Source organism: Conger conger, chromosome 5, assembly GCF_963514075.1.
Source record: "Conger conger chromosome 5, fConCon1.1, whole genome shotgun sequence".
Lineage (NCBI taxonomy): Eukaryota > Metazoa > Chordata > Actinopteri > Anguilliformes > Congridae > Conger > Conger conger.
In genome coordinates, this window is record NC_083764.1 from 1277847 (window position 1) to 1304393 (window position 26547).

General features: G+C 46.3%; 2 protein-coding genes across 5 annotated transcripts in view; one reads left to right on the forward strand and one right to left on the reverse strand.

The window, feature by feature from the left end:
* Positions 1-21312, reverse strand: part of LOC133128010 (peptidyl-prolyl cis-trans isomerase FKBP1B) — a 39560-nt gene extending 18248 nt beyond the window's left edge. Inside the window, exons 1-4 of one of the 2 annotated variants that reach the window (XM_061241196.1) lie at positions 20980-21296; positions 17657-17704; positions 10227-10339; positions 490-2578 (exon numbers count right to left, since the gene is read on the reverse strand). In XM_061241196.1, coding sequence (XP_061097180.1) covers positions 2450-2578; positions 10227-10339; positions 17657-17704; positions 20980-21016 — 327 coding nt within the window. In that variant the 5' untranslated portion in view covers positions 21017-21296 and the 3' untranslated portion in view covers positions 490-2449. Of the gene's footprint in view, positions 1-489; positions 2579-10226; positions 10340-17656; positions 17705-20979 lie in introns of those variants that run through there. The other variant, XM_061241194.1, reaches the window with a different exon arrangement.
* Positions 21313-23525: 2213 nt separating this feature from the next.
* Positions 23526-26547, forward strand: part of wdcp (WD repeat and coiled coil containing) — a 5472-nt gene continuing 2450 nt past the window's right edge. Inside the window, exons 1-3 of one of the 3 annotated variants that reach the window (XM_061243276.1) lie at positions 23526-23610; positions 24223-26055; positions 26422-26542. In XM_061243276.1, coding sequence (XP_061099260.1) covers positions 24277-26055; positions 26422-26542 — 1900 coding nt within the window. In that variant the 5' untranslated portion in view covers positions 23526-23610; positions 24223-24276. Of the gene's footprint in view, positions 26056-26421; positions 26543-26547 lie in introns of all 3 variants that reach the window. The other 2 variants (XM_061243275.1, XM_061243274.1) reach the window with 2 other exon arrangements.

Sequence of the window (26547 nt, forward strand, 5' to 3'; positions counted from 1 at the left end):
ACTCACCGAGCACTGTATTAGGTAGACCTGTACACCAACTTGTTAATGCAAATATTTAATCAGCCAATCATGTGGCAGAAACTAAGTACCAAACATTACAACAGTGGTATGCAGAAGAGCATCTATGAACACACAAAATATCAAACTTCTAAGTGGATAGGCTACAGCAGCAGAAGACCAATAAGTCTAATAAATACCTGATAAAGTGCTTACTGAGTGTTATCAAATTTTAAACCATGTGGCAAACGGACTGCTCAATGACAAAGCGTGATACTGATATCAAGCATAAACTAACAAAAACAAAAACAAGCCTGTTCCTGTAAATAAACAGAAAAAAAGCAATTCAGCAGCAAAACATACTGTATCTCCAGACTCCAGTATAACACCTGTTTTCTGAACACAGGTTTGTGTTCTACTGCACACTGCATTTCTGTTAGTCTTTCCTGCTCCATGACATACCTGTTAAAGTCATTCCTCATATATCATTTAGAGTACTTTATTTATTTTGATACACTGGGTGTGAAAACAGTTGTGGTGGCATGCCTTCTCCAGGAGGTATTTCAGCCACATTCAGGTTCCCCATGATGCACCAGTTTTAGAAGGTTTTACCATGCGTTCCTGGCAGTCTCCAAACCACAGAGAACCGAACGAACAGATTTACAGCCGTCAGTGAATTCATTTAACAGATTTACAGCCATCAGTATATGCATTAAAAAGTCATTTTCATCCTTGAGCCTCTGACCAGGAAGTTAGGGAGCAGAGCCTGAGCTTCAGAAAACTGCAGTGCATGATGGGATGCGGGTAAGATATTAATCACAGGTAATAAGCCAGAGGAAACACAATGACACAAATGTTTTTTCGTGCACCAAACCAAGAAATATATTAATATTATATTAATATAATCACTCTTTGGAGTCTCCTTTCCTTTTGCTTTTTTTTTTGCTTTTCAGTGATTACTTTGGAAAACACATCCAAAACAAAATGAGAGTATCGTTGCTTGACTGACAGGTATGATCACTCAAACTTGGATTAATATTCACACCCTCCTCTGCACATTTTTATTAATGAGGAAAAAAAACTTAATTGTGCTTCATCTCCATATTGATTACAAAAATACTCACACATTTCTGGGATTTTAAAGCTTCCAGTCCAGCACCTTGTGCACATCCTAGAATAAACCCAATGAAGGCTGAAGCCCTGTGGGACACCTCCCCTTACTGCACGCCATGCGTGTGGGAGTTCTGACGGTAATGGCTAATTCAGCATGATAAATGAATGTATGGTGCAGTTTTTAAACACTGGTGCAATGTAAAGCCTTGTACGGTGTCAGAGGAAATAGGCCTACCGGAGTGCCCTCAGCCCAGACTGGAGCACGCAGGACAGAAGACAAGCGACATCTGTAAGGAACTCTTTTTTTAGTGCAGAACAGTTGGGACGCAGCAAGGAGTTCTACAAAACAGGCTTCTCTCCACGTGGGGGGAGGAGCCGATAATAACAGCAGAGAATTGGATAAGGCCCAGGGCTGGCTTGGCCAATCAGCATGCAGCACACATCGCTGCCATCGGGAGAAGCGCGACTGGGCTCTGGCTTCTGGCACGGTAGATAGTGGTAATGCCCCTTCAGAGAATACTGTACACACTCAGCCTGGCCGCAGCCTGTACCTCAGTTAAATATATAGGGATTTAGCCATTTTGCAGTGAATTGCAGATTCAATAAAAATGTACAACTTAAAATGAAAAACAAAAAGGATTGGACAGTTGTGTGTAATATATACACATGGTAATGAGAAGCAGATCGATCAGTTTGTAAAAAGTCATCTAACTGACCCGGTCGGCAGCGAAGCAGACGATTGGTTAAGAAAGAGGTTTAAGATTCTGAAATCATTAGGAGGCGTGGACAGGGAGTGAGGTCAGGGGCGGGTCAGGGGTTTAGGTTCAGGGGTTTGGGTTCAGGGGCTAGTCAGGGGTTTGGGTTCAGGGGCGGGTCAGGGGTTTGGGTTCAGGGGCAGGTCAGGGATTTGGGTTCAGGGGCGGGTCAGGGGCAGGTCAGGGGTTTGGGTTCAGGGGCAGGTCAGGGTTTTGGTTCAGGGGTTTGGGTTCAGGGGCGGGTCAGGGGCAGGTCAGGGGTTTGGGTTCAGGGGACGGTCAGGGGTTTGGCTTCAGGGGCGGGTCAGGGGTTTAGGTTCAGGGGTTTGGGTTCAGGGGCGGGTCAGGGGTTTGGGTTCAGGGGCGGGTCAGAGGTTTGGGTTCAGGGGCGGTTCAGGGGCAGGTCAGGTGTGAGTTCAGGGGTGGGTCAGGGGCTGGTCAGGGGTTTTGGTTCAGAGGCAGGTCAGGGGCAGGTCAGGGGTGGGTCAGGGGTTTGGGTTCAGGGGCGGGTCAAGGGTTTGGGTTCAGGGGCGGGTCAGGGGTTTGGGTTCAGGGGCGCGTCGAGGGTGAGGCAGGTCATCTCTTCACTCAAGCTTCAGAAGCTCCACGTCGAACACGAGCGTGGCGTTGGGGGGGATGACCCCTGGGTGACCTGTGGGCCCGTACGCCAAGTCCGGTGTGCAGGTGATCTTAGCCCTCTGGCCGAGGCTCATCTATATACACATACATATAACACACATAAATATAACATATAACTCATCTATATACACATACATATAACACACATAAATATAACATATAACTCATCTATATACACATACATATAACACACATAAATATAACATATAACTCATCTATATACACATACATATAACACACATCATACATACACACACACCACACCATATACATACAGTGCTCAGCGTAAATGAGTACACCCCCTTCGAAAAGTAACATTTTAAACAATATCTCAATGAACACAAAAACAATTTCCAAAATGTTGACAAGACCAAGTTTAATATAACATCTGTTTAACTTATAACATGAAAGTAAGGTTAATAATATAACTTAGATTCCACATTTTTCAATTTTACTCAAATAAGGGCGATGCAAAAATGAGTACACCCCACAACAAAAACTACTACATCTAGTACTTTTATGGCCCCCATGATTTTTAATGACAGCACCAAGTCTTCTAGGCATGGAATGAACAAGTTGACAACATTTTGCTACATCGAACTTTTTCCATTCTTCAAGAATGACCTCTTTTAGAGAATGGATGCTGGATGGAGAGTGATGCTCAACATGTCTCTTCAGAATTCCCCACAGGTGTTCAACTGGGTTCAGATCAGGAGACATACTTGGCCACTGAATCACTTTCACCCTGTTCTTCTTCAGAAATCCAACAGTGGCCTTAGATGTGTGTTTAGGATCATTGTCATGTTGGAAAAGTGCATGACGACCAAGGGCACGGAGTGATGGTAGCATCTTCTCTTTCAGTATAGAGCAATACATCTGTGAATTCATGATGCCATGAATGAAATGCAGCTCCCCGACACCAGCAGCACTCATGCAACCCCACATAAGGACACTGCCACCACCATGTTTCACTGTAGGCACCGTGCATTTTTCTTTGTATTCCTCACCTTTGCGACGCCATACAGTTTTGAAGCCATCAGTTCCAAAAACATTTATCTTGGTCTCATCACTCCAGAGTATAGAGTCCCAGTAGTCTTCATCTTTGTCAGCATGGGCCCTGGCAAACTCTAGGTGGGCTTTTTTGTGCCTAGGCTTTAGGAGAGGCTTCCTTCGTGGACGGCACCCACGCATGCCATTCCTCTGCAGTGTACGCCGTATTGTGTCACGAGAAATAGTCACCCCAGTTTGGCTTTCTACTTCCTTAGATAACTGCAGTGAACTTGCATGCTGATTTTCTTCGACCCTTCTCATCAGAAGACGCTGCTGTCGAGGTGGTAACTTCCATGGACGGCCTGGACATCGCTGTGAGATGGTTGCAGTTCCATCTTTTTTTAATTTTTGTATCACTTTTGCTATAGTATTCTGACTGATAGGTAAAGCTTTGCTGATCTTCTTGTAGCCTTCACCTTTGCGGTGTAAAGAAATTATTTTCTTTCTCAGGTCTCTCGACATTTCTCTTCCATGTGGTGCCATTGCTTACAACATGAAATGGGATGGGAAGTAACACCCTTTTATAGTCAACAGTCTGCTGGACGCCTGTGTAATGAATAATTAGACTCACCTGTGGTTGATTATTGTTAAATTAGACATTTGTAGTCTAAAATTTAGCTTTGCTCCAGAGACTTTCAGTGGGGTGTATTCATTTTTGCATCACCCTAATTTGAGTAAAACTGAAAATTTTGTTCTCTAAATTATATTATTAACCTTACTTTCATGTTATAAGTTAAACAGATGTTAAATAAAACTTAGTCTTGTCAACATTTTGGAAATTGTTTTTGTGTTCATTGAGATATTGTTTAAAATGTTACTTTTCGAAGGGGGTGTACTCATTTACGCTGAGCACTGTACATACACCATACATACATACATACACACACACACCATGTACATACACACACACACCATATACACATACACACACACACACACACACGCACACTTGTACATGTACATTTGTTAGTATGGCTGTGGCAGCTTGTGCCACCAAGCAAGGAAAACACAAACGAGTAGAATCAATCTTTAGCCTGTTTCTGAAAACATGTGAAAACATCACTGTCACTCATCACACACTCTCTCATCACACAGTCACTCTCATCACACACTCATCACACACACTCTCTAATCACTCTCTCTCTAATCACACACTCTCTCAAATCACACACTCTCTCTCTAATCCCACACTCTCTCTCTAATCCCACACTCTCTCTCTAATCACACTCTCTCTCTAATCACACTCTCTCTCTAATCCCACACTCTCTCTCTAATCACACACTCTCTCTCTAATCCCACACTCTCTCTCTAATCCCACACTCTCTCTCTAATCACACACTCTCTCTCTAATCACACTCATCACACTCTCTCTAATCACACTCTCTCAAATCACACACTCTTTCAAATCACACACTCTCTCTCTAATCCCACACTCTCTCTCTAATCCCACACTCTCTCTAATCACACACTCTCTCTCTCTCTAATCACACACTCATCACACTCTCTCTAATCACACACTCTCTCTCTAGTCACACACTCTCTCTCTCTAATCACACACTCTCTCTCTAATCACACACTCTCTCTAATCACACACTCTCTCTAATCCCACACTCTCTCTCTAATCACACACTCTCTCTCTAATCACACTCTCTCTCTCTAATCACACACTCTCTCTCTCTCTAATCACACACTCATCACACTCTCTCAAATCACACACTCTCTCTCTAATCCCACACTCTCTCTCTAATCCCACACTCTCTCTAATCACACACTCTCTCTCTCTCTAATCACACACTCATCACACTCTCTCTAATCACACACTCTCTCTCTCTCTAATCACACACTCTCTCTCTAATCACACACTCTCTCTAATCACACACTCTCTCTAATCCCACACTCTCTCTCTAATCACACACTCTCTCTAATCACACTCTCTCTCTCTAATCACACACTCTCTCTCTCTCTAATCACACACTCATCACACTCTCTCTAATCACACTCTCTCTCTCTAATCACACACTCTCTCTCTAGTCACACACTCTCTCTCTCTCTCTAATCACACTCTCTCTCTAATCACACACTCTCTGTCTAATCACACACTCTCTCTCTCTAATCACACACTCTCTCTCTAATCACACACTCTCTCTAATCACACATACACTCTCCTAATCACACTCTCTCTCTCTAATCACACACTCTCTCTCTCTAATCACACTCTCTCTCTAATCACACACTCTCTCTAATCACACTCTCTCTCTCTCTAATCACACTCTCTCTCTAATCACACACTCTCTCTCTAATCACACTCTCTCTCTAATCACACACTCTCTCTCTAATCACACACTCTCTCTAATCACACACTCTCTCTCTAATCACACTCTCTCTCTAATCACACACACACTCTCTCTAATCACACTCTCTCTCTCTAATCACACACACACTCTCTCTAATCACACACTCTCTCTCTAATCACACACACTCTCTCTAATCACACACACACTCTCTCTAATCACACACTCTCTCTCTAATCACACACACTCTCTCTAATCACACACTCTCTCTAATCACACACTCTCTCTCTAATCACACACTCTCTCTCTAATCACACACTCTCTCTCTAATCACACACTCTCTCTCTAATCACACACACACTCTCTCTCTAATCACATCTCTCTCTAATCACACACACACTCTCTCTAATCACACTCTCTCTCTCTAATCACACACACACTCTCTCTAATCACTCTCTCTCTCTAATCACACACACACTCTCTCTAATCCCACACTCTCTCTCTAATCCCACACTCTCTCTCTAATCACACTCTCTCTCTAATCACACTCTCTCTCTAATCCCACACTCTCTCTCTAATCACACACTCTCTCTCTAATCCCACACTCTCTCTCTAATCACACACTCTCTCTCTAATCACACTCATCACACTCTCTCTAATCACACACTCTCTCAAATCACACACTCTCTCAAATCACACACTCTCTCTCTAATCCCACACTCTCTCTCTAATCCCACACTCTCTCTCTAATCACACACTCTCTCTCTCTCTAATCACACACTCATCACACTCTCTCTAATCACACACTCTCTCTCTAGTCACACACTCTCTCTCTCTCTAATCACACACTCTCTCTCTAATCACACACTCTCTCTAATCCCACACTCTCTCTCTAATCACACACTCTCTCTCTAATCACACTCTCTCTCTCTAATCACACACTCTCTCTCTCTAATCACACACTCATCACACTCTCTCTAATCACACACTCTCTCTCTCTAATCACACACTCTCTCTCTAGTCACACACTCTCTCTCTCTCTCTCTAATCACACTCTCTCTCTAATCACACACTCTCTCTAATCACACACTCTCTCTCTAATCACACACTCTCTCTCTCTAATCACACACTCTCTCTCTAATCACACACTCTCTCTCTCTAATCACACATACACTCTCTCTAATCACACTCTCTCTCTCTAATCACACACTCTCTCTCTCTAATCACACTCTCTCTCTAATCACACACTCTCTCTAATCACACTCTCTCTCTCTCTCTAATCACTCTCTCTCTCTAATCACACACTCTCTCTCTAATCACACTCTCTCTCTAATCACACACTCTCTCTCTAATCACACACACTCTCTCTAATCACACACTCTCTCTCTAATCACACTCTCTCTCTAATCACACTCTCTCTCTAATCACACACACACTCTCTCTAATCACACTCTCTCTCTAATCACACACACACTCTCTCTAATCACACACTCTCTCTCTAATCACACACACTCTCTCTAATCACACACACACTCTCTCTAATCACACACTCTCTAATCACACACACACTCTCTAATCACACACTCTCTCTAATCACACACTCTCTCTCTAATCACACACTCTCTCTCTAATCACACACTCTCTCTCTAATCACACACACACTCTCTCTAATCACTCTCTCTCTAATCACACACTCTCTCTAATCACACACACACTCTCTCTAATCACACACTCTCTCTCTAATCACACTCTCTCTCTCTAATCACACACTCTCTCTCTCTAATCACACACACTCTCTCTCTAATCACTCTCTCTCTCTAATCACACACTCTCTCTAATCACACACACACTCTCTCTAATCACACACTCTCTCTCTAATCACACTCTCTCTCTCTAATCACACACTCTCTCTCTAATCACACTCTCTCTCTCTAATCACACACTCTCTCTCTAATCACACTCTCTCTCTAATCACACACTCTCTCTAATCACACACTCTCTCTAATCACACACACTCTCTCTAATCACACACACACTCTCTCTAATCACACACACACTCTCTCTAATCACACTCTCTCTCTAATCACACACTTTCTCTCTAATCACACTCTCTCTCTAATCACACACTCTCTCTAATCACACACTCTCTAATCACACACTCTCTCTCTAATCACACACACACTCTCTCTAATCACACTCTCTCTCTCTAATCACACACACTCTCTCTCTAATCACACACTCTCTCTCTAATCACACACTCTCTCTCTAATCACTCTCTCTCTCTCTCTAATCACACACTCTCTCTAATCACACACACACTCTCTCTAATCACACACTCTCTCTCTAATCCCACACTCTCTCTCTCTAATCACACACTCTCTCTAATCACACACTCTCTCTCTAATCACTCTCTCTTTCTCTCTAATCACACTCTCTCTCTAATCACACACACACTCTCTCTAATCACACACTCTCTCTCTAATCACACACACTCTCTCTCTAATCACACACTCTCTCTCTCTAATCACACACTCTCTCTCTAATCACACACTCTCTCTCTAATCACACACTCTCTCTCTCTAATCACACACTCTCTCTCTAATCACACACACACTCTCTCTAATCACACACTCTCTCTAATCACACACTCTCTCTCTAATCACACTCTCTCTCTAATCACACACTCTCTCTAATCACACACTCTCTCTAATCACACACTCTCTCCCTAATCACACTCTCTCTCTCTAATCACACACTCTCTCTCTCTAATCACACACTCTCTCTCTAATCACACTCTCTCTCTCTAATCACACACTCTCTCTCTCTAATCACACACTCTCTCTAATCACACACTCTCTCTCTAATCACACTCTCTCTCTCTAATCACACACTCTCTCTAATCACTCTCTCTCTAATCACACACTCTCTCTAATCACACACTCTCTCTCTAATCACACACACTCTCTCTAATCACACACTCTCTCTCTAATCACACACTCTCTCTCTAATCACACACTCTCTCTAATCACACACTCTCTCTCTAATCACACACTCTCTCTCTAATCACACACTCTCTCTCTAATCACACTCTCTCTCTCTAATCACACACTCTCTCTCTCTAATCACACACTCTCTCTAATCACACACTCTCTCTCTAATCACACTCTCTCTCTCTAATCACACACTCTCTCTAATCACACTCTCTCTCTAATCACACACTCTCTCTAATCACACTCTCTCTCTAATCACACACACTCTCTCTAATCACACACTCTCTCTCTAATCACACTCTCTCTCTAATCACACACTCTCTCTAATCACACACTCTCTCTAATCACACACTCTCTCTCTAATCACACACTCTCTCTCTAATCACACACTCTCTCTAATCACACACTCTCTCTAATCACACACTGTCTCTCTAATCACACACTCTCTCTCTAATCACACACTCTCTCTAATCACACACACTCTCTCTAATCACACACACTCTCTCTAATCACACACTCTCTCTAATCACACACTCTCTCTAATCACACTCTCTCTCTAATCACACACACACTCTCTCTAATCACACACTCTCTCTCTAATCACACACACTCTCTCTAATCACACACTCTCTCTAATCACACACACTCTCTCTAATCACACACACTCTCTCTAATCACACACTCTCTCTAATCACACACTCTCTCTAATCACACTCTCTCTCTAATCACACACACACTCTCTCTAATCACACACTCTCTCTCTAATCACACACACTCTCTCTAATCACACACTCTCTCTAATCACACTCTCTCTCTAATCACACACACACTCTCTCTAATCACACACACACTCTCTCTAATCACACTCTCTCTCTAATCACACACTCTCTCTCTCTAATCACACTCTCTCTCTAATCACACACACACACTCTCTCTAATCACACACACACTCTCTCTAATCACACTCTCTCTCTAATCACACACACTCTCTCTCTCTAATCACACACACACTCTCTCTAATCACACACTCTCAGTGTTTTTTTCTCTAGTTCCGCTGCTCTGGATCAGGATTGTCATTAACCTGTACCTGTGTGAAGCCTTCCTCACACCTGAGGCGTGCATTACCTGTGTGAAGCCTTCCTCACACCTGAGGCGTGCATTACCTGTGTGAAGCCTTCCTCACACCTGAGGCGTGCATTACCTGTGTGAAGCCTTCCTCACACCTGAGGCGTGCATTACCTGTGTGAAGCCTTCCTCACACCTGAGGCGTGCATTACCTGTGTGAAGCCTTCCTCACACCTGAGGCGTGCATTACCTGTGTGAAGCCTTCCTCACACCTGAGGCGCGCATTACCTGTGTGAAGCCTTCCTCACACCTGAGGCGTGCATTACCTGTGTGAAACCTTCCTCCCAGCCTTTGATCACTTCCTGCCGGCCCATCTTGAACCTGAAAGGCTTGTTCCTGTCTCTCGACGAATCAAACTTCTTCCCGTTCTGCAACATTCCTGAAAGGAAAAACATTAATTTAAAAACAATTCGCATTTCAGCACCTACAGAAATCTTTCGTCATTGTTACAAGCAAACTTCCCTTCAGTCACTGTTAGAAACAGAACAGAATATAAAAAGGAAAGGCATCCATGTTGCCTTTTCATCTAAAAGTTAAAAACAAACCGACAGGCAGGACTCAGGTTCTAAATGCAAAATGGCAGCTGATTTAAGGAATTCATACTTTTTGAACAATCAAATGATCTGTAAAACATTCAGCCTTTATTGGCACCATGAAGGATCTGTCATCCATACCAGTCTCACATTTCCCACACATGGGGCAGTAGACTCTGAGTGGGGTTAAGATGGTCTAATTTTAGCTCCTAAAAGCCCTGTGCAATGAGAGAGAGTGCAGCCCAACCTGTGCTCTCATCAAACTCTAGTGCCACTGCACCAGGAATACGGAATATGATTGCTTAAGATTAACACAATAGGGTGAGTGTATAATGTACATACAGTCATTTATACACACTGAAGGGCCAGTCACAATATACTGTACATACAGTCAGTTATAGTAAATATAACATTAGTAATGTACACTTAAACTACCAGGAAACTGAACGTATGTAGCTTTCCATTATGCCATATATATGAAACCAAATAAAGCAATACATCATCAGACAAATGTTGCATGCAACATTACTAAGTAGGAAAGTTCAAAAATAAAGGCTATAAGTACGTATAAGCACTGTTCAGATGTTTTATTAAATCCAACAATTTTTTGATTCAGTCTAACTTACTTAGTCTAATAGTACAATCACCATCAAATATTTTTGGAATATATATATATCTAATGTTGTTCAGAGCTACCTTACCTACATTTTCCAGAACCGTGTAGTTTAGCCATTTCTAAAATCAAGTAGAATTGTCGGCATGAAGGTAAAATCCTTAGACCTGTATCCTATTATATCCATCGGATATTCAATTCCCTGCTTTAAAAGGACCACATTAATCCTGTCACCACAAAGATTGCCCTGCACTGTATACAATGAAATGCATTGGCAAAGTTTACTGTTACTTAAAAATATAAGTCAAATCACTAAACCAGTCGACTATGGTATCTGTGCAAAACTTTTACATTTTCACAGTTTCCGTCAGATTCCCTGCCTAAAATAGACCAGATTTATTGTGTCATGTTACTGTAAATCACACAAATTTTGGACATTAACATGACCACAGAATTTTGAGAGCACAACCGTGTCTGTAACAACGTTCTCAATAGCAGCAGATTTGGCACAATTTATACAAATCAAGTCTGTCAGAATCCATAGGAAATATGGTGAATGATTGGCATTTATATAGCGCCTTTATCCAAAGCGCTGTACAATTGATGCTTTTCATTCACCCATTCATACACACACTCTCACACCAACGGCGATTGGCTGCCATGCAAGGCACCGACCAGCTCGTCAGGAGCATTTGGGGGTTAGGTGTCTTGCTCAGGGACACTTCGACACAGCCCAGGCGGGGATCAAACCGGCAACCCTCCGACTGCCAGACGACTGCTCTTACTGCCTGAGCCATGTCGCCCCCTAAATACATATACTGGGGTAGAGTACGGGTATATACTGGGGTAGGGTATATACTGGGGTAGGGTATGGGTATATATTGGGGTAGGGTACATACTGTGGTAGTGTTTATATTGGGGTAGGGTATATACTGTGGTAGTGTTTATATTGGGGTAGGGTATATACTGTGGTAGTGTTTATATTGGGGTAGGGTATATACTGTGGTAGTGTTTATATTGGGGTAGGGTATGGGTATATATTGAGGTAGGGTTAATAGTGGGGTAGGGTATGGGTATATATTGGGGTAGGGTACATACTGTGGTAGTGTTTATATTGGGGTAGGGTATGAGTACATATTGGGGTAGGGTATATACTGTGGTAGTGTTTATATTGGGGTAGGGTATATACTGTGGTAGTGTTTATATTGGGGTAGGGTATATACTGTGGTAGTGTTTATATTGGGGTAGGGTATATACTGTGGTAGTGTTTATATTGGGGTAGGGTATGGGTATATATTGAGGTAGGGTTAATAGTGGGGTAGGGTATGGGTATATATTGGGGTAGGGTATATACTGTGGTAGTGTTTATATTGGGGTAGGGTATATACTGTGGTAGTGTTTATATTGGGGTAGGGTATATACTGTGGTAGTGTTTATATTGGGGTAGGGTATGGGTATATATTGAGGTAGGGTTAATAGTGGGGTAGGGTATGGGTATATATTGGGGTAGGGTATATACTGTGGTAGTGTTTATATTGGGGTAGGGTATATACTGTGGTAGGGTTTATACTGGGGTAGGATATGGGTATATATTGAGGTAGGGTTTATAGTGGGGTAGGGTATGGGTATATATTGGGGTAGGGTATATACTGTGGTAGTGTTTATATTGGGGTAGGGTATGAGTACATATTGGGGTAGGGTATATACTGGGGTAGTGTTTATATTGGGGTAGGGTATATACTGGGGTAGGGTATATACTGTGGTAGTGTTTATATTGGGGTAGGGTATATACTGTGGTAGGGTTTATACTAGGGTAGGGTATGGGTATATATTGAGGTAGGGTTTATACTGGGGTAGGGTGTGGGTATATATTGGGGTAGGGTATATACTGGGGTAGGGTATGGGTATATACTGTGTTAGGGTTTATACTGGGGTGGGGTAGGGTGTGGGTATATATTGGGGTAGGGTATATACTGGGGTAGGGTGTGGGTATATATTGAGGTAGGGTTTATACTGGGGTAGGGTGTGGGTATATATTGAGGTAGGGTTTATACTGGGGTAGGGTGTGGGTATATATTGGGGTAGGGTATATACTGGGGTAGGGTGTGGGTATATATTGAGGTAGGGTTTATACTGAGGTAGGGTATGGGTATAGCAGGAGCAGCAGCCTGGTAAGGGGGGGGGGTGAGTAACCAGACCTGGGAGGGGGTTCTGTATCTAGCCAGAACTTTAACCAGCTCAACTTACTGACAGAGAGAAGAGCTGTAAGCCACCGCATAAGCAAAGATGCACAACAACATGCAACGAACATACACTGTGTCATCTAATATTCTGATATTTTTACTGATTAAAACAGTAACTCAATACATTACAAACACCTGGTAGCAGCATTCATTAACCAAAAACAGGGTGTATTTCTACCTTTATTATTCTTTATTATGACATCACACACCCGTTTCTGCACACAGAACAAGGGTTAGGTGTAAGTTTATATTGGTACAGTGTGTAATAGCATAAAGGGTTAGGGGTAAGTTTATATTGGTACAGTGTGTAACAGCATAAAGGGTTAGGGGTAAGTTTATATTGGTACAGTGTGTAACAGCATAAAGGGTTAGGGGTAGGTGTATACTGACAGGAGCACACACAGGGGCACACACACACAGGGAGCACACACACACAGGGGCACACACAGGGGCACACACACACAGGGGCACACACAGGGGCACACACACACAGGGGCACACACACACAGGGGTACACACACACAGGGGTACACACAGGGGCACACACACACAGGGGAACACACAGGGGCACACACACACAGGGACACACACACACAGGGGTACACACACACAGGGGAACACACAGGGGCACACATACACAGGGGCACACACACACAGGGGAACACACACACAGGGACACACACACACAGGGGCACACACAGGGGCACACACACACAGGGGCACACACACACAGGGGTACACACAGGGGTACACACAGGGGCACACACACACAGGGGCACACACACACAGGGGAACACACAGGGGCACACATACACAGGGGCACACACACACAGGGGAACACACAGGGACACACACACAGGGGTACACACACACAGGGAGCGCACACACACAGGGGTACACACACACAGGGGAACACACACACAGGGGAACACACAGGGGCACACACACAGAGGGGCACACACACACAGGGGAGCGCACACACAGGGGCACACACAGGGGCACACACACACAGGGAGCACACACACACAGGGGCACACACAGGGGCACACACACACAGGGGAACACACACACAGGGGTACACACACACAGGGGTACACACACACAGGGGAGCGCACACACTGGGGCACACACAGGGGCACACACACACAGGGGCACACACACACAGGGAGCGCACACACACAGGGGCACACACACAGGGGGCACACAGGGAGCACACACATAGGGAGCACACACACAGGGAGCACACACACGGAGCACACACACAGGGAGCACACACAGAGGGGCACAGGGCCACACATAGGGAGCACACACACAGGGAGCACACACAGAGGGGCACACACAGGGAGCACACACAGAGGGGCACACACAGGGAGCACACACACAGGGAGCACACACACAGAGGGGGCACACACAGGGAGCACACACACAGGGAGCACACACACAGGGGCACACACACAGGGAGCACACACAGGGAGCACACACAGAGGGGCACAGGGCCACACATAGGGAGCACACACACAGGGAGCACACACAGAGGGGCACACACAGGGAGCACACACAGAGGGGCACACACAGGGAGCACACACACAGGGAGCACACACACAGAGGGGGCACACACAGGGAGCACACACACAGGGAGCACACACACAGGGGCACACACACAGGGAGCACACACAGGGAGCACACACACGGGGAGCACACACAGAGGGGCACACACAGGGAGCACACACACAGGGAGCACACACAGAGGGGGCACACACAGGAAGCACACACACAGGGGGCACACACACGGAGCACACACACAGGGAGCACACACAGGGAACACACACACGGGGAGCACACACATGCGGCCCATAGCGGTCACCAGCCGCCCGCGTGCGGCTCCAACAATGCGCCGCTGTCTGACCACTCAGCCTGGAGCTCAGGGTCCATTCCATCAGCAGGGCTTTATCGTTAGCCACAGGGCTGGCTTTATCGTTAGCCGCAGGGCTGGCTTTATCGTTAGCCGCAGGGCTGGCTTTATCGTTAGCCGCAGGGCTGGCTTTATCGTTAGCCGCAGGGCTGACTTTATCGTTAGCCGCAGGGCTGGCTTTATCGTTAGCCGCAGGGCTGGCTTTATCGTTAGCCGCAGGGTTGGCTTTATCGTTAGCCGCAGGGCTGGCGTTATCGTTAGCCACAGGGCTGGCTTTATCGTTAGCCGCAGGGTTGCCTTTTTCGTTAGCTGCAGGGTTGCCTTTTTCGTTAGCCGCAGGGTTGGCTTTATCGTTAGCCGCAGGGTTGGCTTTATCGTTAGCCGCAGGGCTGGCATTTATAGTAGCCAGATTAGCTGGGAGAAATGTTAATTGAGCCAGGCAGCTTTCTCTGCAGCTAAAACAGGATCTGTCCAGCGATAGTAAGCCCTGCTAATCCCTCTGTTCTCTGCGAGGACCAGGTATTTAGCACACAAGGCTAAGGCGTGTGTGTGTAGCCAGCTGTGATTTACACTCATAAGGGTCAATATTGTTCGTTATTTATGGATTAAATAATGGCCTGTTAAGGATTGTTTGATCAATTTATAGCCAAGTGCAGAACCAACTACACTGTGTTGTAGTTTCTATCATAGTTTGATGTGTCCACATTAGGAGAACCCCAGGAGACATTAAATGGGACAGGAGGATCAGCCCTGCACATCGCTATGCATGCCTGGCCAACAATGCACTGAACATGGAGCTGACAATTAAATATTTATAAATGTAGAATGTGTTTGTGTTAGTATAATGCACAGATTTGTGTGTTGGGTGTCCATTGAGACTTAACGTGTGTATGCTTAAATAATACAAACAGAAAAGAACAGTTTGCGCCCCCGTTATGGTTAAATAGTTGCATATGCATTGTTGAAACATCTTATGACATGACCAAAGGGACATCATTATATTTTCTGGCAGTTTTGCCTTTTAATTAGGCAATGGCAAGAATACTGCCATTCAAAAGTTTACAGCAATCAAAATGGGAAAAGTCACAATAAATGATTATCAGGAAGGACCTGAGCAGAACACTAACAGGGGTCTGAGCCCCAGTGTGAGGTCACCGATCCCAGATCAGAACGTTCTTCACTGGACATTCTAATGCTGATGTCACAGTCACTAATAAAACTGAGAGCAGTGTTCTAGAACACTGACTTGGAATTCTGTAAAAAACACAGACATTGCAGAAGAGCCTGGTCTGAAAGGGTTAACTGGGGGGAGGGGAGCACCTGCTCTGGGAAAGTGGCCAGGGGCCCAGGGTGTTAGACTCAGAGTTAGCACTGTGCTAATAGGGTCAGCTCCACTGCAGACCAAACCTTAATATAGAGCCCTCCACTGCCGCAGTGGGGACTGCTTAATATAGGCCCCCTGCCTCCCTCCCCTAATGGGACAGCTCTCCCCACCCAGCCCAGAACAGAGAGAGATGACCCTCCTCTGTCTGAGTTGGGGGGGGGGCTACCACTCATCATGTGGAGTAAAATGAGCCTCAGATATGAATCGGGCACGGGGGGGGGGGGACTCAGCAGTACATGTGTCACTCTCTCGCTCTCTGCTGGGGCTAGAGAAAGTCTAGTCTCTCCTCCTGTCCCCTCCTCTCTCTCTCCTCCCCCCCTCCGCTGAGCTAAAGAGAGCCCTCTGCTCATGCATGCTGAACAGCAGGATTCCAAGAACATTCCCAGAACATTCTCAAACGATTGGATTAATGTGGAGAGGTGAGGACTCAGCTGATCACTGACTGTCACAGGACATCCCATCAGAGACGTGAGAGTTTCACACACACTACCTGTCTACTACACATATGATTCTAACTGATTTATTAATAACACATCCCCTGCCAGTGTGGCCTAGGCCCAGACCAGGCCCTTCCTGGAGAGAGCAGCTGAAGCAGTGAACATCCTGCATGTCTGCGCACCTTTCCCACATTCAGACGGCACTGCTTTCTGCTGTCAATCACTGAGGAAATGCCTCCATGGGCTCCATGGAAACCAGAAGTGATAATCTCTTGTTTATTTACCCGGCAGACTCTCCGACATTCCTGCCCAGGGCGGAAAAACGAAACCAACGCGCACCATCCCGTCCGTTTCCAAAATGCTCTGCCAACGCGAGCCGGAATTCTGCTCAAAGCATTACTGCTCCTTTAATCCCTTCTGTGCTTCAGCAGCGACAACACGCCCTGCCCAAAACCGCATTCAACACAACTCCGCACAGCCAGAACTCACCTGCACTGTCTCTTCATCACACCCCCATCCCTTTCCCCCAGTCATATGAACAAAGTAAGAACAGAATATGAGTCATCCATCTTACCTGTGTAATGCACGACACACGTCTGTCCTTTCTTAGGAAATGTTCTCCCTGTGTCAGAGAGAACAACCACAGTGAGTGTGGACTATATGCATCAGACCTGGGTCAAATACATCATCATATGCTTTACTGAGCTTGACTGGTGTACTGGAACCCATGAAATACTCTCAAAAAGTGCAGACCATGCTTCTTCTGGCTCTCTTCGTTGGCTCAATTGCACAAATCGAGCACAGAAAATGTGATGGAAATGTGAGCTACTCAGGATGGATCTCTTTATGAAGCCACACAGTTACTGAAGCATGCCAATGGTTTCCACCTGTGACCATGCTGGTTACAAGGCTTCCTGATGACACCATTACTGACATCATCACATTACCCCCTGTAAGCACTGCACTGCATGTCACAATTAGCACAGGACAAGAGGGAAAGAGAGAGGGAGAGGGAGAGAGAGAGATAGAGAGAGACAAAGAGGTAGAGAGAGAGGGAGAGGGAGAGAGAGAGACAGAGACAGAGAGGTAGAGAGAGAGACAGAGAGAGACAGAGAGGTAGAGAGAGGGAGAGACAGGTAGAGAGACGGAGAGGTAGAGAGAGAGGGAGAGGGAGACGGAGAGGTAGAGAGAGAGAGGGAGAGGGAGAGACAGGTAGAGAGAGACGGAGATGTAGAGAGAGACGGAGAGGTAGAGAGAGACGGAGAGGTAGAGAGAGACAGAGAGAGACAGAGGGAGAGACAGAAAAAGAGAAGGAGAGAGAAAGACAGAGGTAGAGAGTGGGAGAGAGAGAGGGAGAGGGAGAGACAGGTAGGGAGAGGCGGAGACGTAGAGAGAGAGACGGAGAGGTAGAGAGAGAGGGAGAGGGAGAGGGAGAGGGAGAGGGAGGGAGAGAGAGTAATTGTGAATAAAAGTAGGACCGACTGAATGAGGGAAGATGATAAATAAATATTGCAGCTTTATTAACCCCACCTGTGGTGCGTTAAAAACTATCCTCACACCAATACCTGCTCCTTCAATCTCATTCTCAAACGCATTCTCAGCCTCCTCTAACACACCTACCATGGTGCGTAGCTGTATGCTGACAGTGCATGCCACTGACGGCACATTATGCATTAATAGCTCCTATCAGCTCCTATCAAATGTCTTTCTGTACGAGCTCAGGCACACGCTTCTCCAGTGATATCCGCTAAACGCCTGCATGGAAATGGAAATGGAAATGCAAATGGAACTTTCTAAATGTAAATGTATAAATGTAAATATGGCCGCCTAAATATAAATGCAAATTACTGAATTCATGTGTTGTGCAATATTAATATCCACAACCTTGGATTATTGAATAATATAACTGAGCATACCTGTATATACCTGCTATACCTGTAGCACGGCAGCCTAAAACACGAACCCGCGGCTATCCTGAAAACAGCCCATCTCACACTGAGAGTCAGAGCCGTCTCATACCACCTGCAGCCGTGTGTGTGTGTGGAGTATACATATAAACACGCTGTCAGAGTGGATTCAACGCTGAACATTAGTGCAGCGTCACATTAGTGGCTATAGGGTGGTCAGTAACTGGGTTTAGTGTAACCGAGGGAACGCAGCTGGGCACGAGACTTGGGACTGTACGTTACAACATACAGTCATCATCAGGACATCATTTAAACAATGTGTCCGCCTTTTGAAAGAATCGTAATTAACACGATATTTGGGCAATTACATTTCTTCAACAAATCTGCAAATGACCACATAAAGGAGCTTAATTCGGGTTTTGGACTAGACATAAAAATGCACCTGAGGCCCTCGAAAACAAATTAGCCGCATAGTACACTTGAGTGGCCTGCTGACATTGCTTCTCAAACATGTTTGAGATTTTAGCCAGATTTCGTTAGCAGACTGTGACAACTATTCGAGGAGAAGTGGAAACAATGTCTGGTTTCCTGCTTGATCAGAACAATAATGGGAAAAACCAGCGAAGCAGGCTTGGTGACAGACCAGGTTATTTGTGGGCGTTACATACACTAATGGTGAAAGGTTAGTTTTCCGTCCTGGACAGAGAAGACCGTGAACTCCTGCACATTATCAAAATAAAAATAATTTGCAGTTGGGAGACACAGACCGAGGACAGAGAATGCTTTGAAGACATGTCTTCGCCGTAATATTACACATGTAGCAATGTTAATGAAAAAAAAGATTAATATTCTGTCTTGTATAAGGGTAACAGGGACTGGAATTAAATACCACCACCAACTGGTGCCAAATAAATCAGAAGCACACCCTGACATAGGCGACTACTGCAAATGTTTAAACTGGAAAAATTGTTATAGTTTAACAAGTTAACGACAGACCGCCTTTGCTCTGCATTTGGAGCTGCTTAACAAAGAAAAGTGCCAGATTCTGTTCGTTTTAAGTGACGTTAACGTAAATAACGACAAACTTGGCTAAGATTAAAGTTTGTGGATATAATAGAGTGAATAGATGGATCAAATAACTCTGATTCAGACTTCCATATCAAGCTACACAAGCATTTTATTAATTTGGTGCACGCGTAGTTAAACAGCGAGTAACTGTAACAAACACATGCTAATGTAACTGTAAGGTCCACGCAAACCACGCAGATCACATATTCAAACACCGGCTATGAATCACTGGGTAGGAATACGGTGAAGAAATTAAAAATAATGTTATACTAGTCCACATATTACCAATTTAAACACAATACGTGATGATAGCAAAGGTTACAATGTTCGCCACGTAACCCAGAGTGCCAGCTGGCTAATGTTTCTGCTGGTAAATTAGCTAGCCTAGCTAGGTCTAACGTTACAGTCCACGTACGCAAGCAATCTGGTGAATTGGGTAGCATAATTACTGAATAATTAAATATATGTCAAGTTCCTGAAAAAAAAAACCCTGCAAACGTCCGTTTGATTGATTAGCAACTTAATCACAGTGCCGTTTAGTAGCTAACAGGTTAGCTTGCTATCTGATAGTATGGGTGGCATACTGAGAAGTACTTGGCACTAGCTAGCCTAGTCTAACGCTCGCTAGATTAGCATGCTGATTTGCGGTCCGAAGCAAAAGTATCTGAACTGACAAGTATGTTAGCCTTGGCATGTAGGCGAAGAATAAGCCCCGGCTGAATAGTTAGAGCTAACAAATTAACTATTCGCAATATAATATTCCAGTTGCAGTTGCGAGCCAGCGTCAGGCTAGCGAGACCGCTAAGAAACATGGATATTAAGTCGGGCTCCATGAACAAATGTCCAGTTTTATCGAACCGTGGCAGCGAAATCTGGAAATAAACAACCTGCCAGTTAAATAAACACTAACGTTACATCTTACCGTCTCCGGGAGATATTGTCTCTACCTCCACACCCATTAGTAGCTGGAGTAGCGGTAGCTAGCTGGTTTGGAGCCGTTATGGGACAGAGTGCGCTAGATCGCAACTGTATCTCGCTTGATAACACTAATGTACTATATGCAGGAGAATTAGCCAGCTACAGCCAGCCCTCCCACACCTACTGACGGAGCCAGCTACAGCCAGCCCCCTCGACTACTGACCGACCGTACTGTAGCCTACTCTAGAGCCAAAATCGGCTCATTTACATTGCGTGAAGACCACCTCCCTTCCATAATCCCGTCTTCAGTTTACTGCCGCGCTAACCCACTTGATACCCCACCTGCCACTGCCAGTCATAATTACAGCTGCTGAATTGTAATATACCCTTTTTCCAAACTTGCATTGTCTTCGATTTAAGGAAAGAAACGTGGTACCACACGTTTCAGCTATCTAACTGGAACCATAGACTGCATTATGAGTGACTGGGCCAGCAATGGGGGTAGGACATATCCATCCATCACACAGCACAGCGTCAGCACAGCACTACAATTCTATTTCTGTTTTCTGAAACTTTTTTGTGAAAACGTCTCAGGACATTAAAGACCTATTAGGGTGTGAATATCTGAATTTTTGTTTTTCTCCAATCACAAGTCTATGAAACAAAATGAAGGTGGTGCAGTGATTGGCTGTTTATCATTGCAGTAAAACTGTCAAGCTGCTGCACATATTGACTCTAATAAACAGCTTTTGTTGGGACTGGAGGCTATGCAATTAAAACAGTTAAAACTGTACTTGATGATGTAGTACTATGTGATGTAGTACACATCCAGTTGGTTAAACAAGACATTTGTCATAAGTGGAAGAAGGGAAAAGAGAAAAAACAACAAACAACAGCTGTTTTGTTTTAATTTTGAATGTATAATTTTCCCTTTGTCCATTACTTTTCTGTTTCAGTCTTGTTTTGCCCATGTCTTTCCTCAAAGGAAAATAGGTCCATTAAAATATTACAGACTGGCATCTGATAAGTATTGATTGGTTGAGCACTGAGTACTTGAGCACCGTCTGAGCTGCTAGGCTGCATTAGGGGGGGGGGGGGGGTGTGAGGAGGATATGGGGGGATGAGGGGGGGTGTGGGAGGGATGATGCATTGGGAACAGTATTAGGATTTCAGTAAAGATTGCAGGAAGAATAAAGAAAACATCTCAAATCATAACAATATATAACCTCAAAATGTATCTGGTAATATATAATTATATTATGAAGGTGTATTTCTAAGGTAGTATATTATATTATTCTAGAGCATCAGGCATGTCTCAGCTCCAGTCAGTCACAGATCCTCCCCTTGGACAGGTGAGATCTCTTTAACTCAGGAGGGGTTTTGGGAAGGTGCCTTCAGTCCCCTGAATGCCTGAAGCACACGCAGCATGTCCCACCAGCTCTGACCTATCAGCAGCATCTCAGAGAAACAGGTGTCTGATTCTGATTGGTCAGCCACAGGCGGAATACGGACCACGGCCACTGGAGGTTCTGATGACCTCTGTCCTCTTGGCAAAGTGCTGAGATTGGCCAGGCTATGGTTCTGATGGACAGTCCCCATGGCAGCAGTCAGAGTGATTGCCTGCCACCAGCTCATGCTGTCAACTGATTTATATTTGTCACTTACATTAACAACAGTGTTTGTAAAGAGTAGATATATTTTGTTTATATTGATTTAAGACTGGAGTTTGCATGTTCTCCCCGTGTTTGCGTGGGTTTCCTCTGGGTACTCCGGTTTCCTCCCACAGTCCAAAGACATGCACGTTAGGCTGATTGGAGAGTCTAAATTGCCCATAGGTGTGAGTGTGTGAGTGAATGGTGTGTGTGCCCTGCGATGGACTGGCGACCTATCCAGGGTAGATTCCTGCCTTTCGCCCAATGTATGCTGGGATAGGCTCCAGCCCCCCTGCGACCCTATTCAGGATAAGCGGGTTAAGATAATGGATGGATGGATGGATGATTTAAGACTGCCTTTAACACAATCTATAGTATATTACACCTGGACAAGTACAATACCATACTTCTGTAACTGTAACTGACCAAGTAAGTTCTAAAATGGGTGACCGCTAAATGCTGATTTATGAATGTTTATCTGTATTTTACTCAATTTAATCTAAATGGAAACGAGCTTCTGTGGCCTCTTGCCTTCCGCCTGTTTGTAGGCTACTGCCACCCCCGGTGGCGGACTGAACTTACCGCGGTTGTCAGGACAACAGAATGTTTTTTTTGCCATCTCTGACATTCGTCCTTGTGAAGCTAAGATTGGTTTAAGAGTAAGAATAAGAGTATGGAATGAAAATATTTTTAAACGCAAACTATAGTTTTAGGCTTCAAATTAACTACAATGCGCTTTCTTTTTATTTAAATAAATGCTTACAAGATTTCCATGTAATGAAAGTTTGGTGAGCAACTGTTCCGTCAGCTGTGTTCGTCCGCCCTCTAGTGTTCATTATAATTAAATTGAACTCATTGCGTTGCAAACGCCGTTAAACAAAACTAAAGAAGAAGAAGGTAATACTTCCGGTCCGAAGCTAACTTTCACCCCCGGGAAAACGTGTTTGAAGCGAGGGACGTTTTGAAAGCGTTCACGGTTGTATGTGAGAAGGTTTACCCAACTCTTGGTCGACAGTCGCTAATTAAATACAGAATTTAGTACAGTGGTCTTATTCAGGCAGCACGAAACTCGAGCATGTAAATTAACATTTATCTCGGCAGTTTACAACATGTTTTCCTAGCTAGCGATGGGCATACTTTGCCAGTGCATATTCCGGTGATTCATGTTTGCAGCGTTCTGATGTCATGCATGTGCTTAATAGGTAACGTTATCCAACTACATTTAGTATTATGTAACAATCCAATTCTGATTTGGAGAACGGTGATTTCAGTGCCGTTAAATTATGTGTATTTCGTGCATTTTAAACGTATCGTTGAAAAAAATCTTCCCACTGCAACATCTTGCATTTAGCAGTGGATCCCATCTAAAGATATCTACAAAGAACATTTAAAATGATTTATCGGGTCATCCCAGCGTAATCAGATTGGAAGGTAGTTCGCCTTGGGATTAAGTACTTCTCATTGCAAGATACAAGCAGTAAAAGAGCTTTACTTTATTCTTAGCGCCATGGCAGTCGTGTCTGCAGGACCGGGTACTGAGAAGCTCCCGGTGAATGTTTTCTCTGGGTTTATGTGTGTGTGCTTTATTCGTGTAGATTAGGCAAAGTAAACGCGAATACCACACACCGTGCGACTCTCTCCGGGAAAGTATGGATCTGGGTAAAGCGAAGCTCCCCAGGACGGGTTTGAACGTGCTGCAGCAGGCAGTTCACCCGGTGCACGGCATCGCCTGGACGGACGGGAAGCAGGTGTGCCTGACCTCGTTCCGGAGCCCGGACGGCGCGGAGCCCCGGTTTGGCGACACCAACGTGATCGGGCAGTTCGAGCACGTGCTGGGGCTGCGCTGGGCACCCCTGGGATGCACCGGTTCGCCTGCGCTGCTCGCCGTGCAGCACAAGAAGCAGGTGACGGTGTGGCGGCTGCAGCGCGACGCTGGGAACGAGTTGCGGTGTGCGCGGGCGTGTGAGGCGAGCGAGCCGCTCCCCCTCCTGACACAGGGCTGCGTGTGGCACCCCAGAGAGGACACACTCGCACTGCTGACACGAAGGGATGTGTGTGTGCTGTTTTCCGTGCGTGGGGAGGCGGGGCGTGTTAGGGCGGAGCTCCGGGAGGGCGGGGCCGTCAACTGCGCCTGCTGGGCGGGGGAGGGGCCTCGGCTGGTGGTTGCCATGGGAACGTGCCTGAGGGTGTTTGTGTGGAGTGAGGCTGAGCGGACGCTGGCGGTGTGTGCAGTCTGCCCCCTGCTGGACGTGGGCGGGAGTGTCTGTGCACTGGAGGCTGTGGGGGGCGCCCAGGTCGCCGCGGCGACAGAGCTGCCACTGGATGCGCTCTGCGGGCTGAACTCGGGAATGGCCTTCGAACTGCCCCCCGCCCCTGCCCACTCCCCCTCGCCGACACAGCCCCAGGATTCCGGGCTGGATTCACGCCGGCGCTCCGTGGACTGGGATCGGTCGCTGTTACCTGGTCTCCGGGCGGCCGTGGCCTCCGGGCCGGTGGATCTGACGCACATCCTGTCCCAGCCACGGCGGTCAGAGCCCAGCCTGCTGCTGCAGCGCCGCGACACGCTAACGGGCTCCGGACAAGACTCTTCCCACCTGGCGTTGCTGACCTTTGACCCCCGGGCTGCCCCCTGCAGGCTGAGTATCCCGGGCATCCTGACCCCTGACCTGATTGCCGTGGCGCCCAGCGGCCGAGCTGTCGCCGTGGCGTCCAACAGTGCCAGCCTCGTCCTAGTGTACACAGTCTCCACGGCGACCACGCCCAGCCTTCAGGCCGTCTCCACGGCGACCACGGCGACCAAGGCCAGTCCGCAGCAGATCCGGCTGCAGCCGCACGAGCGGCCGAAGGGGCTGCGTTTCCTTAGCGACCGCCGGCTGCTGCTCATGGTTGGCCGGCAGAGGTCATGTGACCCGGCCTTCCTGCCATCCTCCACCTCAGAGCGGTACGAGCTGCAGCTGCTCAGTAAGGACCTCCAGCTCGACACAGAGGCGTCCAGAGACCTGCCGGCACAGAACCCCCCCTCCCTCAGCGGCCCCAGGGAGGAGCATTTGGGGGGTATGGGGGCGCTGCTGCTGCCGGGGGGGGTGCGGGGCCCCTCCCTCAGGGGGAGGAGGCTGGTAGAGGAGGTGCGGAGCGAGGGGTCCAGCCCCACTCTCAGCCTGACCGATCTCTCCGACCCCGCAGCCTCCTGCTCCTCCATCACCGTGGAGACGCTGGCGTCAGAGCCCCGGGGCGGGGGGGGGTCGCCGCAGTTACAGCCCCCGGACCCCCCCCTCCCGCTCGCTCAGAGCATGGAGCGCATGTTCGCCCGCTTTGGCCAGATGCAGCACTGCTTAAAGGAGCTCCGGGACCTGGCCCTAAACGGGAGTAAGGCCTGGGGCAGCTACCCCCCCCGCCAAGAGCCCCCCTACGTCATCGTCTCCTGCCAGGTATCTGAATGTGATGGGATGTGTAGTTGGTGAATGTGATGGGATGTGTAGTTGGTGAATGTGATGGGATGTGTAGTTGGTGAATGTGATGGGATGTGTAGTTGGTGAATGTGATGGGATGTGTAGTTGGTGAATGTGATGGGATGTGTAGTTGGTGAATGTGATGGGATGTGTAGTTGGTGAATGTGATGGGATGTGTAGTTGGTGAATGTGATGGGATGTGTAGTTGGTGAATGTGATGGGATGTGTAGTGAATGTGATGGGATGTGTAGTTGGTGAATGTGATGGGATGTGTAGTTGGTGAATGTGATGGGATGTGTAGTTGGTGAATGTGATGGGATGTGTAGTGAATGTGATGTTCTACAGACGCAGGTCTCGGAGAGCGTGTTCATGGAGGACAGGAGGTCTGTGCTGCTCTGTGACAGAAAGCTCTGCCTGCATGTGTTGCTGGAGCTTTTCAACATGCGTGTGCTGGAAATGCTGCACGGTGAG